This window comes from Hylobates moloch, unplaced genomic scaffold (genome assembly GCF_009828535.3).
Source record: "Hylobates moloch isolate HMO894 unplaced genomic scaffold, HMol_V3 SCAFFOLD_4, whole genome shotgun sequence".
NCBI classification, from domain to species: Eukaryota; Metazoa; Chordata; class Mammalia; order Primates; family Hylobatidae; genus Hylobates; species Hylobates moloch.
This window is the reverse complement of record NW_026652279.1, coordinates 174,508,715-174,523,014: the sequence shown is the minus strand read 5'-3', so window position 1 is coordinate 174,523,014 and position 14,300 is coordinate 174,508,715. Positions and strand designations below refer to the sequence as shown.

The window sequence follows — 14,300 nt, the reverse complement described above, 5'->3', positions numbered from 1 at the left end:
CCCCCTCCTCCCCTCCTCCTCCTCCCCTCCCCTCCCCCTCCTCTTCCTCCTCTCCCTCCCCCTCCTCTTCCTCTTCCCCCTCCCCCCTTTCTCCGAGCCCCTGTCTTTGCTCTCCTCTGGTGACTAAAGGGCTCTTCATTTCAGGGTTGCCCCTCGTACCCCAGGGTGCTTGGCCGTAAACAGCATCTGTCCCACATTAGATGCTCAAGTCTTAGGATTGTGGTTTAACCCAGTAGTGAAAATTGATTGAAACCAGTAAATGCTTCTCTTTGGGGGTGGGGTTTTAGTTTCAAATGCCCCCGGGGGGTTACTTTTTACTGCCCCGTATCCTGTGGCACCGTCATTTAAATGGAACAGCACCGCGGCCCCCGACTCCTCGACCAAGCAGGGCCCTTCCCAGCTCTCCATCTGCTGGGCTGAAATCAGCCTTCCCAGCCGGGCCCTGATCAGAAGCGTGCCCTAACACCCCGGGAGCTGCCCGGTCAGGGGAGGAGGGCAGGGAAATGGGGCCAGGGCGTGCTGGCCCCACAGAGCCTGAGTGTGACGTCCGGGTGGTGCCCTGGCCAGCCCCTGCAGCCGCCTGCCCCAGCCCCGTCTGAGATGCCGCCGTGCTGCAGTTGCCCGGTTTTGCTTGCAGACATAGACGAGTGTGCAGACTCGGAGGCCTGCGGGGAGGCGCGATGCAAGAACCTGCCCGGCTCCTACTCCTGCCTCTGTGACGAGGGCTTTGCGTACAGCTCCCAGGAGAAGGCTTGCCAAGGTACCCACGCCACGCGGTCACCCTCGGTTTCTCTGACGCCCAAGTCTAGACACGGGTGCCAGTCACTGCCTGAGCCAGGGCAGTTGCCCACAACCGGGTGCTTCTGGTGAAAGAAAGTCTCTTTCTCCCTGTTTCTATCAGCCTGGTAACGGCCTGTTCTACCACCATGCCCCCACACACGTGAGCACACACACGTGAGCACACACAGGCACCCATGCCCCTTGTGCACACGAGCGTACCGCACACATGCATATACACCGCATGTACACACGTGTGTACCCTTCTCCACCTGCATAGACGGGGCCTCCCTCTACTGTTCTCTGTTTCCAGCTGCCATGGGGGGGCCCTGTTGGCTGTAGAGCCTCCAAGAGGGGCCATGCCTCCAGTGATGGGAACAGTGGGGCTGAGTAGGCAGACAGAGAGGGTGGGGAAGCCCAGGCTGCCTGCACTGACCTCCATCTCCCACCACAGCTGTCGGCCCCTCTGTGCTCTCGGGGACACCTCACTGCACAGCCCAGGCCCTGTGCTTCCCAGACCTGCCTTCCACACCAGCCCGGCAGCGGGGGTGGGTCTGGCTCGTTGGGAGCACCCTCCTGGGACACCTGCAACACTTTTATTCCCTCAAGAAAGAGCCCGGGCAGGAGCAGGCCGAGGGTACAATCCCAGCTTTCCAGTGGGGGGATGCGACCCCCAAGCCGCCCCCGTTAGAATCTGCACATAATTCCTTGAGTGCACCTTGTGCGTGGTTTGAGCGATCGCGGTGTGACCCCACGGTGCGACAGTGAGTGCAGAGGCCTCCCCCACTCACCGCCGCTTCCCTCTGGCTGGCAGATGTGGACGAGTGTCTGCAGGGCCGCTGTGAGCAGGTCTGCGTGAACTCCCCAGGGAGCTACACCTGCCACTGTGACGGGCGTGGGGGCCTCAAGCTGTCCCAGGACATGAGCACCTGTGAGGTAGGCAGCCCCTGGCCCCGCGGGCCCTTCACGGTGGTTCCGGGGGCGCTCGCCGGTGGGGTCTTTCGGGAGAAACACTTCCGTGAAGACCTGGCTTTTGCTGAGGTGTTGGGGATCTCTGGGGCCATGTGGAGGTTTGGGATGAGAAACGCTTCTGTTCCCTGGAAAATGTTTGGTTGTGTTTATAAAGTCTCTGTGGCAACTCCCAACTCACAGTGGATCAGCCTGGTGTCGACCCCAGTGTGACACTCACGGGGGCACGGTCCCCATTCTGCCACGTGCCAGGGAGCCAGCATGACCGACCTGTCACGCTGGTGCCTGTCACACTGACTTGTCACACTGGGGCCTGTCACACCGACCTGTCACACTAGTGTCTGTCACACTGACTTGTCACACCAGGGCCTGTCATACTGACTTGTCACACTGGTGTCTGTCACACTGACTTGTCACACTGGGGCCTGTCACACTGATGTCTGTCACACCAGCCTGTCACACCGGTGCCTGTCATACTGACTTGTCACACTGGTGCCTGTCACAGCATGACCTGCCTGTCACACTGGGGCCTGTCACACCGACCTGTCACACTAGTGTCTGTCACACCGACTTGTCACACCAGTGTCTGTCATACCGACCTGTCACACTGGGGCCTGTCACAGCATGACTTAGCTGTCACAGCATGACCAACCTGTCACACAGGTGCCTGTCACACTAGCCTGTCACACTGGTGCCTGTCACACCGACCTGTCACACCAGTGCCTGCCATACTGACCTGTCACACCAGTAGGGATGTTGTACCCACATGTGGACGTTTCCGGGCAGGGCGGCTCTCGTCTTTCCTGTCCACCCTGGGCCTGTGCCTGGGGGGTTGATGAGAGTGAGCATTCATTTAAAAAGCAAAACCACAGGTGAAAACAGTCACCAGGACAGCTTCTCGGAGTCGCAGACCTGGGATGCAGCCGCAGGGCTCTTGGGTCTGGGCTGCGAAGTTCGGGGCTTCCAGCCAGCCCTCGCCTTGAGGTTCTTTGCCTCGCTGCCTCATGTACTCATGCAGAGGGTGTCGGACCCCTGCGAGGCGTCCAGCTCACCCTGGCTGCCCACGGTGGGCAGAGCAGGCCTGGCTCAGCCCCAGCACCAGCCCCAGCCCCTCCATCTTCCAGGGGTGTCAGCTCACACCGGCTTTGGTTCTGCCCCCCTTCGGGCAGCACGTAGAAACCACAGCCGAGAGCAGGGAACTTTCCAGGACAGCTGTCTTCGAGGCGTCCATATTTATTTCATAATAGTGTATACTTTTTAATGATTCTCTGTAATTTTTGTATGCTTGAAATATTTCATAATTTAAAAATGTGTGCTTGAGATATTTCATAATTTAAAAATAAAGGGTCAAGGGAAATGAGCAGGGAAGGAGGTGACAGGGACCCCCGAGAAGCCCCGTGGGAAGCAGCTGGTGTGAGCCCGCCCTTCACCTGGGAGCTCCGGTGGGAGGGGCAGGTGTGACAGCCTCTGGGGTCTCAGCAGCTAGAGATGGGGTGGCCACTCCCGAGGCATGGGAGGGACAGTGGACCCGCTGCACGGCTGGGGCGTGAGGCTCAGGGGAGCAGGAGTGAAGGTCACATCCCCGACCGGCGTGGCCCCCTGTCCGTGGCAGGACATCTTGCCGTGCGTGCCCTTCAGCGTGGCCAAGAGTGTGAAGTCCTTGTACCTGGGCCGGATGTTCAGTGGGACCCCCGTGATCCGACTGCGCTTCAAGAGGCTGCAGCCCACCAGGTGAGGAGGTGTCCACAGAAGGCAACACAACTTAGAATGGCCGAGACGCTGGCTTCACGGGGCCCGGGCCAGGGCTCGGCCAGCAGGGAGGGGCCGGGCATCTGCCTGTGCCCGGTGCTGACTCATTTCTCCTGTGGGTGCCCAGGCTGGTAGCTGAGTTTGACTTCCGGACCTTTGACCCCGAGGGCATCCTCCTCTTTGCTGGAGGCCACCAGGACAGCACCTGGATCGTGCTGGCCCTGCGAGCCGGCCGGCTGGAGCTGCAGCTGCGCTACAGCGGTGTCGGCCGCGTCACCAGCAGCGGCCCGGTCATCAACCATGGCATGTGGCAGACAGTGAGTGTGCGGCAGCCGCCCCTTCCGGGCCACATGGGGTTCTCCCTGAGCCAGACCCAGCTGTCACTCGCTTGTGCAACTGTTAGGAGATGCTCTGGGGCCTGCACCTGCTGCATGTGGGCAGGACAGGGACCCCTGCCCCATTTAGTTCATGCTCTAGGGGACCTCTGCCCTGTTTAGTTCATGCTCTGGGGGACGGGGACCCCTGCCCTGTTTAGTTCATGCTCCGGGGGATGGGGACCCTGCCCTGTTTAGTTCATGCTCTGGGGGACGGGGACCCCTGCCCTGTTTAGTTCATGCTCTGGGGGACGGGCCCCTGCCCCATTTCGTTCAGGCTCTGGGGACGGGGACCCCTGCCCTGTTTAGTTCATGCTCTGGGGACAGGGACCCCTGCTCCATTTAGTTCATGCTCCGGGGGACGGGAACCCCTGCCCCATTTAGTTCAGGCTCCGGGGACGGAGACCCTGCCCCATTTAGTTCATGCTCCGGGGACGGGGACCCCTGCCCCATTTAGTTCATGCTCCGGGAACGGGGACCCTGCCCTGTTTAGTTCATGGTCCGGGGGATGGACCCCTGCCCCGTTTAGTTCATGCTCCGGGGACTCACTGTGGTGCTCTAGGCCTCTCTGCTATTTCATCACGTGTCAGCGTGGCTCCCTCAGAAAGGGGCCTTGAGTGCAACCTGTGAGTTTGGTCTCCCTGAGTTCAGGTCGCTCTTGGCTCAGGTGAGAACCCGTGGTTCTCAGCCCCAGGGAACCCTGGGCTGTGTCTGGAGGCTGTGCTGTTTATCCCGAGCGGGGTGGGGAACAGAGGCCAGGGCTGCTTGACGCTACACGCAGGGTGCCCCACCAGGGGAGGAAGCTGCCACTGAACCTGCACCACAGCCCAGAGCTCCTGCCGTACGTGTCTCCCTGGCCGTGGCCAGGCCAGGCGCCGCCCGCCCACCTTTCCCTGTAGGATGGCGTGGACACTGCTGCCCCTGAGCTCTGGCTCCCAGGGCCCGCTGGTCAGTGCGGCCGTGCATGCCAAGGGTCCAGGTGACCTCACAGGAGCTGCCCCTTGCCAGAGACGTCCTGACCACCTGGACCCCAGCCCCATGGGCAACCTGAGGGATCCTGGTCAGACCTGCACTTGGGCAGCTGTGGGCAGCGGTAAAACACGCCCACCCCACATCTCCATCCATGCAGCGAGAGGGTCTGTAACCAACCAGGCTCCCACCCATGCACTGGGCCTCCCTCACCACACTGGGCTTGCAGAAGGAAACATTGGGAAGAAAGGTGGAACGCACATCTTGCCCTTCAGAAGTGAAGATGAAGTGGAAAAATTCACCCCGGCCCCTGCAGATGAAACACTGTAGACTTGTATTTCCATTCTGCAAAGCAATGCCTGGCTCCACTTCTCCCAACCTCTTAAAGGAGCAGCATCTCCAAGACAGGAGGCTGTTCTCAGCAAAGCTACAGAAAGCAAATGGAGCAGAAGCAGTTTCAGGGATGGAGCCACCGGGATGAGGGGCCCGGGGCAGGTGGCCTGAGGCGAGGTTGCCTGGGGGGAGCGGTGTGGCAGTGTAGTCCTGCCCAGTGACTCACAGCGGCCGCCGCACCCCACCAAGACGGGCCCTTCCCCAGCAGGGGTACCTCGTGAGGACCCCTCCCCAATTCCACCCTCTCTAGCTGCTCCCCAAACCCAGCTGACCCGGATTTGTACCATGTTTTTGTGACTCAGTTCAAACCCAAATACCTGAAAGGTGTTTTCACACAGGAAGAAGGATATTTTTCTGAAGCTTAGGAATATAGTGTATCCAGTGTTAGACTTTACAGGTTTTCTATGAGGAAAGTTCTTGGTGACAACATTGATGCATGGAGGGTCCTCCTGGCCCAGATGATGAGCATGGGCTCTCTGAGATTGGGACCCTCTTGTCCCAGGTGAGGATCAGGTGGCCTCCCTGAGATTGGGTCCCTCTTGGCCCAGGTAGGGATCAGGTGGCCTCCCCGAGGTCGGGACCCTCTTGGCTCAGGAGAGGATGAGTGTGGTGTTTCTGCAGTTGGGAGCCCCTTCAGAAAGTGCACTCCCACCTTTTCTCATGGCGCTGCCTCTCTTCAGATCTCTGTTGAGGAGCTGGCGCGGAATCTCGTCATCAAGGTCAACAGGGACGCTGTCATGAAAATCGCGGTGGCCGGGGACTTGTTCCAACCGGAGCGAGGACTGTATCATCTGAACCTCACCGTGGGGGGTATTCCCTTCCACGAGAAGGACCTCGTGCAGCCTGTGAGTACCGTACCTGTCCCTGTGTAGACGCGCCGTGTGCTGCGATCCCGGGAACGGTGTCAGGAAGGCTCAGTCACGCCCTGCCCTGTGTTTACCATTAACCAGGTGTGGGAAGGGCCTAGAGGAAGGAAAGGTTTCCTAGAGTTTGACAAAGTCACAGTACAGCTATGTCATTAATTTTACCATCTCTTTTTTTGAGACCCTTCTAAGTTTTCATCTGAATTGGTAATAAAGTTGTCTATTTTTCAATGGAGATAAGACACAATGAAATTATTATTATTATTATTTTTTTTTTTTTTTTGTGACGGAGTCTCGCTGTGTCGCCCAGGCTGGAGTGCAGTGGCGCAATCTCAGCTCACTGCAAGCTCCGCCTCCGGGGTTCACGCCATTCTCCTGCCTCAGCCTCCCGAGCAGCTGGGACTACAGGCGCCCACCACCACGCCCGGCTAATTTTTTTGTATTTTTAGTAGAGACGGGGTTTCACTATGGTCTCGATGTTCTGACCTCGTGAACCGCCCGCCTCGGCCTCCCAAAGTGCTGGGACTACAGGCGTGAGCCACCGAGCCTGGCCAAAATTATTCTTTAACAGAACAGTAAACTTTTTTGGACAATTTCCAAGAATATTTTGGGTTTTGTAACTCTGCCGTGAGTCTCATAAGGGGAAAACAGCCATGGTGGGCGGTCAGCGTGGGCCGTTTCTCCAGGTCCCGCTGTCTCTCCCCTCAGCACAGCACACGCCCGTGCCCCCGACCTGTGTCTCCAGCCCCCATATGCTGACGTCTAAGCCTTCATCCTGGGTATTTTCACTTCCACATGAGACAGGAGAAAGGCACACATGTCTTTGCGTCTGTGGGTGCTGAGTGTCGGCAGTGCCTGTGCGGAAGCCACCCCTTCAGTGTTGTGAGGGGCACCTGCTTCCCAGGCCCACAGACTGCCTGGTGCTGGGACCTTCGGTGTTGTGAGGGGCACCTGCTTCCCAGGCCCACAGACTGCCTGGTGCTGGGACTTTGCCTGGCTCAACCCTCCTCGTTTCACAGATAAGGGGGTTGCCCTGATTTGCCCACAGCCATATTGAATATTGAATAATTCACACAAGTGCTGGATGGTTAAACAGTCCGTACTGTTGGACCTTAGATACACCAGTGGAAATAAGTATCCTGCAGTGAGTCATTGTGTAAAGTGAAGAAACCTTTTGTGAAACGACCACCACCGATGGGACTGGTCCGTTTCTGCCGTAGATCTGCACATGCCGGGGCCGCGAAGGCGCCCACCCACCGGCTGGGGGGTCCGGCACGGGGCTCCTCGCTCCCAGGAAGCCACAGAGATTTCTCTGCCTTTCCAGATAAACCCTCGTCTGGACGGCTGCATGAGGAGCTGGAACTGGCTGAACGGAGAAGACACCACCATCCACGAAGCGGTGAAAGTGAACGCGAGGATGCAGTGCTTCTCGGTGACGGAGAGAGGCTCCTTCTACCCCGGGAGCAGCTTCGCCTTCTACAGCCTGGACTACGGTAAGTCTGGCTCCTATCGTTGGGGCCGCTGTGGCTGCACCTTCAGACAGGCATACGCCGAAAGCAAGTAGACGGTCTCAGATGGCAGCATCAGGACAAGCTGAGCCTCCTCCAGTTCCGGGGCAGGGCGGGGTGGGCAGAGGTGCAGGCAGAGGCCACCTCTCAGGATGGCCGTGCAGGTCACTCAGTTCAGAGTCAGCCAGTGAAGAAGAAATGACAGAGATGTGCCAAGAAGGTGCCTGTGAGGCCGGTGCTGGGAGGCCGGGGAGGCTGGGAGCCTTACAGGGTCCTTCGCAGAAAGTCCTGAGACAGCACAGCCTTAGGACTCGTCCAGGGGCGCATGGAAGCTCTCAGTAACGTGGTGGACACCGCGGTCACCGACGACCCAGTGTCCACAACGGGAGGTGTCTAAAAACAGCAGTGAAGCTGCCTGGGGGACAGTGAACCTAGGCCTGAAAAAGGGAGGACAGGGTGGATGTGAGCTGCTGGCCCAGTCCTGCGATGTCACGCTGCCGCCTCCCCAGTGCAGGCTCGGGGGGCTGCTGTGAGGATAGTGTTACTGCTCGGCCCCACCCTGCCTCACATTCCCACCCTATGTGGGCCCCACTGGGGCACTGCAGCCCTGCCCTGTTCCTGAACACCAAGCCGTTTATGGTGAAGCCCCCACACGCACAGAGGGCAGGCAGTGCCCCCTCCGTCAGATCTCAGGGCTGCCGGCCCTCAAGCACCCAGCAGGAACCCCAGGTTCAAGGGGGTCCATGCGGAGCAAAGGGGGGTCCTGCCCCATCCTGAGCCAGATACAGCGTCACCGTCTCCCCCTGGGTGTCAAAAGCATGACCGTGTCAGGAAAGGCATCTGTGAGAAAAGCGCCATCTGCCACTGGCTGGACTGACCGTGCACAGGCGTTCTCCCTCAGTCTTGATTTTTGCACTTACAAATCTAGAGCATCATCATGTTTGACACGAAGTCATGTCATATGAAATGCTTAAATCCTTTTTCCACTTAATATCGTACACAGTTCTCGGGGGTAACCTTACGCAGGCATCACAGGGGCCACTTCCAGTGACTGCCGGCCGCGTCTGCTGGCCCGTTTTGGTCTATCTGGACAGAAGCAGTTACAGCTCCATGCATTTCCAGTGAATCTCAAACTATACCAGTAACGTCTCTTATAAGACAGAAGAGCCTTGCTGGGAACGGTAGCACTGGCCTGGCTCACTCTGCAGTGACTCTGCTGGGCTCAGGCTCGCAGCCTCCATGCAAGGGGCCACATGGAGCTGGGAAACCTTCCCGGGGAGAGCAGAGGCCGGTGCCCTCGTGAAGCCCCCGATGGCCAACATGTGCCCAGCCTCTTGTCGGAAGCCTCCTTTTTTTTTTTTTTTTTTTTTTTTTGAGATGGAGTTTCGCCCTTGTTGCCCACGCTGGAGTGCAATGGCACGATCTTGGCTCCACCTCCCAGGTTCACACCACAACCTCCGCCTCCCGGGTTCAAGCGATTCTCCTGCCTCAGCCTCCCGAGTAGCTGGGATTACAGGTGTGTGCCACCACACCCGGCTAATTTTGCATTTTTAGTAGAGATGGGGTTTCTCCATGTTGGTCAGGCTGGTCTCGAACTCCCAGCCTTAGGTGATCCACCCACCTTGGCCTCCCAAAGTGCTAGGATTACAGGCATGAGCCACTGCACCTGGCCGGGAGCTTCCATTTTAAAGGACATCGTCATCTCTCCCTTCACAGGTTATGGGAAGACCGGCAAACAGGAGAATTTTTGTTGTTACTTTTTGTTTCTGTTGCAATATTTGTGTTACTTTTTCTGATTTTGTGTGTTTCAGTGCCATAAATGGCTGTTGAGAACTGACGTGGCGGGTACCAGCTAGGGACAGGCAGGACAGGCGATGTGGGTTTGAGGCGCACACAGCCCCGTGGGAAAGAGACAGGGAAACCAGCACAGTTCACTCTGACCCCAACCTCGGCCCACAGTGTGAGACGCCCGATCACAAATCCGTACATACAGTGATTTGAGGTCCATTTTCCTAAAACAGCTTCTTTATTAGGACTTTGGAATTCTGGGTGAGATAGAAACACTGAAAACAGGGCGGAATTTTTTTCTTCTGGCTTCTTAGTCCACGGAGGGCTCAGTGTGGAGAGGCTATGCCGTGGTATTCTCCCTGGGAGAACCCGAATTCAGCCTTTTCTACTAACATACGTTTTGAGGCACTTTTTTTATGAGCTATGGATGTCACGTGATTTCATTCAGATGCATCACGTATGACACACGTGAGGTTCATGCGTACACGCAGCGTGTGAGTGGAAAAACCCCACTGAGGCAGGAGCAGAGCAAAGACTGACAGCTCAGACCCCAGACCGCACACGCTCCTGACAGCTCAGACCCCAGACCACCGTGCTCCTGACAGCTCAGACCCCAGACCACCGTGCTCCTGACAGCTCAGACCCCAGACCGCGCGCGCTCCTGACAGCTCAGACCCCAGACCGCGCGCGCTCCTGACAGCTCAGACCCCAGACCGCCCGTGCTCATGGCAGCTCAGACCCCAGACCGCGCGTGCTCATGGCAGCTCCCGTCCACATGCTGTCTTAAACTCTCAGCCCACACTGGGCCCTGTGCTGCTACCTGGAAGCTGCAGGTGAGACGCGAGGCACGAGGCCACACGCGCTCTCAGGAAGGAGCTGCCAGGCGCTCCTGAAACAAGAGGACATCGGAGGGAGGCAGGGACAGGCCTGCGTCCCATGGTGCACAGCCGGTGGCCCCTCAGAAGGTCTGTGTGGCCTGGTGGTCACCTACAGGGCATTTGGAAGTGGGGTACTGGTGTGACCAGGGAGAAACAGCCTGGGGGTCCCTGGTGCCTCTGGGCTCTGGGCCAAGATCTGAACCAGTCTCTTGAGTTTTCCATCACATACCAGATCCGGGGCTGTCTGCGCAGCTTCCCACCACAGCTGGGACTGCATCTCTCGTGGCCCTGCTCCGACCTCACTGTGGCCTCTGCACCGTGCATACCACCCCATAATGCAGTGCTTTCATTGCAGTGCGGACCCCTCTGGACGTCGGGACTGAATCAACCTGGGAAATAGACGTCGTGGCTCACATCCGCCCAGCCGCAGACACGGGCGTGCTGTTCGCGCTCTGGGTCCCCGACCTCCGTGCTGTGCCTCTCTCTGTGGCCCTGGTAGACTATCACTCCACGAAGAAGCTCAAGAAGCAGGTAGGGCCTCCGCCACCCAGGGCGTCCTGACTGGCTCACCCCACAGGCACGTGGGCCGCACTCCCTGACGGGACGAAGGGGGCCTGGGGTGGGATCCCCAGAGGTCTGATGAGCCAAGCCCGGCGTGGGCCGCCCTTCGGGCTGTGGGGGTTGTTTGGACACCAGATCACTGCCACACGGCTGAGGGGGCCGGCGCCTGCGAGCCACACTCGAACCACAGTGTGGGACCCTTTCCCCTGTTCGGTGGGGCAGATGGTGGCTCACAGCAATCTGAACTAGTCTCCATGTTTAAGTCAGATGTTTTCAGCAACAAACTCAGTTTTCCAATTTCCCTGGAAAAGTCGGATCTGTGACCTTGGCCGGTGCCCCCAAAACAGCGTCTTTCCCTGGGGGACATCGGGTGGAGCTGAGTGCAGCTGCCCCTTGGACGAGGTCCCCCCACCGCCGGTCCTCACAATAAGTCAGCTGTCTTGGGCTGGGGGAGTCATGCTGTTTTCCCCACAGAACAAGAGGTGACAGAAACAGGTTTTATTCTCTCGCTCCTGTGCTAAGGAGGGAGACATGGGTCAAACCAGAGAGGCTCACGTTCTCCAAGTCTGCCCACCCCAGGTCCACAGAGCCCTCCCGCTTGCTTGGATATGGCAGTGACAGGCTTGGTTCATGCAAATGCTCGTTGCCAGGGCCAGACCCAATCTCAGCATCTGGAATAAACAGCTGCTGTTATGTAGCAACAGCCGACCCCTGGGCTGCTGGGCTGCGGTGCCAGTGTGAGTGCCCACCGGGCTGGGAGGCCGCCACCACAGGGCTGGGTCCTGGGTCCCCATCAGGGCCACCCCAGTTCCTGGTCAGGTGCAGCCTCAGTCCAGTGTGTGGCTGGTGCCTGGGGCTGGGGTTGACCCTCTCACACCCAACCTGGGGGCCACACTTGTTCCCCCACAGCCTCCTAGGCTGGTCCCTGGCTTTATGTGCAGAGAAGCTGAGCCCCAGGTGGGGTGGGGGCGTCATCCACAGTCAGCGAGCGTCCAGACCCAGGGCTACAGGGAACCTTGGACGGAGACAGGCGTGTGGCGTAGGGGTGGCCGGCAGCTGTGAGGACCAGCTTGGACCTAACAGCTCATGTAGGGGCGGCCAGCAGGCCCTGACCACACCTCGGTCTCCTGCAGCTGGTGGTCCTGGCCGTGGAGCACGTGGCCTTGGCCCTAATGGAGATCAAGGTCTGCGATGGCCAAGAGCATGTGGTCACTGTCTCGCTGAGGGACGGTGAGGCCACCCTGGAGGTGGACGGCACCAGGGGCCAGAGCGAGGTGAGCGCCACGCAGCTACAGGAGAGGCTGGCCGTGCTCGAGAGGCACCTGCGGAGCCCCGTGCTCACCTTTGCCGGTGGCCTGCCAGGTAGGTGCTCCCTGCTCCACTCACCTCGGGTGAAGGACTCCAGGGAGGCCCAGCTTGGTCACCCCAGATCTAACCTGGACAGGCTGGTATTTCTGGTAGTGAATGCGGAAGAGGACTTGTGTTTTAAGAGGAAGGAGAAGTCCAGGTGGGTCGTTAGTGGCCATTAGGGTGCCTCGGTGCTGCTCAGGTCATTGGCTGAGGCTGAGAAACACGTACGGGGGCGGCATTGGCCTGGGTCAGGCCCCGCGAACCTGCGTCTTCAGGGAGCGTTCGTCCACACCCATCAGACCGGCCCCAGGGGAGAGGGCGGGGCAGACCTCAGGCCAGGCTGCAGTTGGGACCCGCGGCTGTCACCACAGCTGTTAGCAGCAAACAGAGTGACCGCCAGCCCCTCCCATGTCCAGCAGGGTGTCCCCCCATGTCCAGCAGGGTGTCCCCCCATGTCCCCATGGGCGCAGAGGCTGGGACTGGGGATGTCCTTGCCGTGAGCTGGGAGGGTCAGCGGAAAGGCACGTGGGAGCCGGCAAGTCCTTGGCCGCCCACAGGTTTTCACTTGCGGCAAACGGCAGGATTTCTGTCTTGGCTGCCAGACACAGACTCCACTTAGTTTTAATAAACAGAGCTTTGAAGAGGATGAGAGCGAGCCAGGAGGCCTGCAGCCTGAATGACTCACTGGGCACAGAAGAAGATCACGTTTAACCGATGGGACTGTCTGTGCTCCCAGCGGGGAAGGGAGGGCCGGCGTCTGCAGATGCAGGCTGGCAGATGCCTCCTGCTTCTCTGCCGGGTCTGCCACCGAACGAACGGGGACGGAGAAGTTAGAGAAGAAAGGGCAATCCTGCCCTTTCAGAGGGAACCCAGGGCTGGCCACAAGCGCCGCTGGGGGTGGGGGGCCAGGCAGGGGCTGGCCACGCGGCAATCCCTGGGACCCAGGCCGGGCCTGCTAAGATGTGTTTGTTCTCTCCCCACGGCCCAGATGTGCCGGTGACTTCAGCGCCAGTCACCGCATTCTACCGCGGCTGCATGACACTGGAGGTCAACCGGAGGCTGCTGGACCTGGACGAGGCGGCGTACAAGCACGGCGACATCACGGCCCACTCCTGCCCCCCCGTGGAGCCCGCCGCAGCCTAGCCCCCACGGGACGCGGCAGGCTCCTCAGCCTCTGTCCGAAACAGCAGGGAGAAGCCCAGGGGCTGCTCACCACGTGGGGCCATCCTGAGAGCTGGGCTTTCCTCTGACCGTCCTGGCCTGTAACATATCTGTAAATAGTGAGATGGACGTGGGGTCTCTGATGCCGCGCACTCAGCCGCGGGCCCGGGCACGGGGAGGCCGGCGCAGGGCAGAGCGGGCTCGAAGAAAATAATTCTCTATTATTTTTATTACCAAGCGCTTCTTTGACTCTAAAATATGGAAAATAAAATATTTACAGAAAGCTTTGTAACACCGCATTGGCCCCCATCTGCTCCCCGCGGGGTTCTCCACACGTAGCAGCGTTTGGGATGATCGGGGCTGCCAGGGCTCCAGGCCGCATGCTCAGCCGCTCCAAATATCCCTCTTTTCTGCTCCCGGCCTGGTGGGGTGGCCACGGTCTGCTCCCCATGCCCGGGGAGGCCCTCACAGACACAGGCCACAGTCACCAGTGTCCTCAGGACACAACCCTCTGCCTGGGTTTCTGCTCGGGCCCCAGAGGAATCAGGAACCTCTGTTTCCTGGTATTGTTTTCTTAGAGTTCCGGGGGTGCCAGAAGTTATAATAACCACTGTCCCAAACAAGCAAAACCAATGGTGCCAGGAATTGCAACACAAAGGCCCAGCTAGGCCTGTCATGTTGGTGACCTGGCACCCTCCACGACCAGGCATGTCTGGGGTGTGCAAGAGGACAGGAAGACGACAGAGCACGTGGTGCAAGTGCTGGCGCCCTGGGGAGGGAGGAGGGATGGCTCTGACTGCATCCCATGGAGGGAGGAGAGATACTTCCCCATACAGGGAGGAGGGATGTGTCCCAAGGAGGGAGGAGGGACAGCCCTGCACATGTCCTATGCAGGGAGGAGGGATGTGTCCCCTGGAGGGAGGGGGGATGTGTCCCCTGGAGGGAGGGGGGATGTGTCCC

General features: G+C 59.2%; 1 protein-coding gene across 2 annotated transcripts in view; it reads left to right on the top strand.

Annotated features, from left to right (window-relative positions):
• Positions 1-13,639, top strand: part of GAS6 (growth arrest specific 6) — a 44,486-nt gene extending 30,847 nt beyond the window's left edge. For both annotated transcript variants that reach the window (XM_032151423.2, XM_058438125.1), the window contains 9 exons: positions 638-760; positions 1,592-1,713; positions 3,359-3,477; positions 3,623-3,812; positions 5,912-6,076; positions 7,419-7,587; positions 10,624-10,799; positions 11,963-12,191; positions 13,168-13,639. In XM_032151423.2, the coding sequence (XP_032007314.1) occupies positions 638-760; positions 1,592-1,713; positions 3,359-3,477; positions 3,623-3,812; positions 5,912-6,076; positions 7,419-7,587; positions 10,624-10,799; positions 11,963-12,191; positions 13,168-13,322 (1,448 nt within the window). In that variant the 3' untranslated portion in view covers positions 13,323-13,639. The remainder of the gene's footprint in view (positions 1-637; positions 761-1,591; positions 1,714-3,358; positions 3,478-3,622; positions 3,813-5,911; positions 6,077-7,418; positions 7,588-10,623; positions 10,800-11,962; positions 12,192-13,167) is intronic.
• Positions 13,640-14,300: the final 661 nt, after the last annotated feature.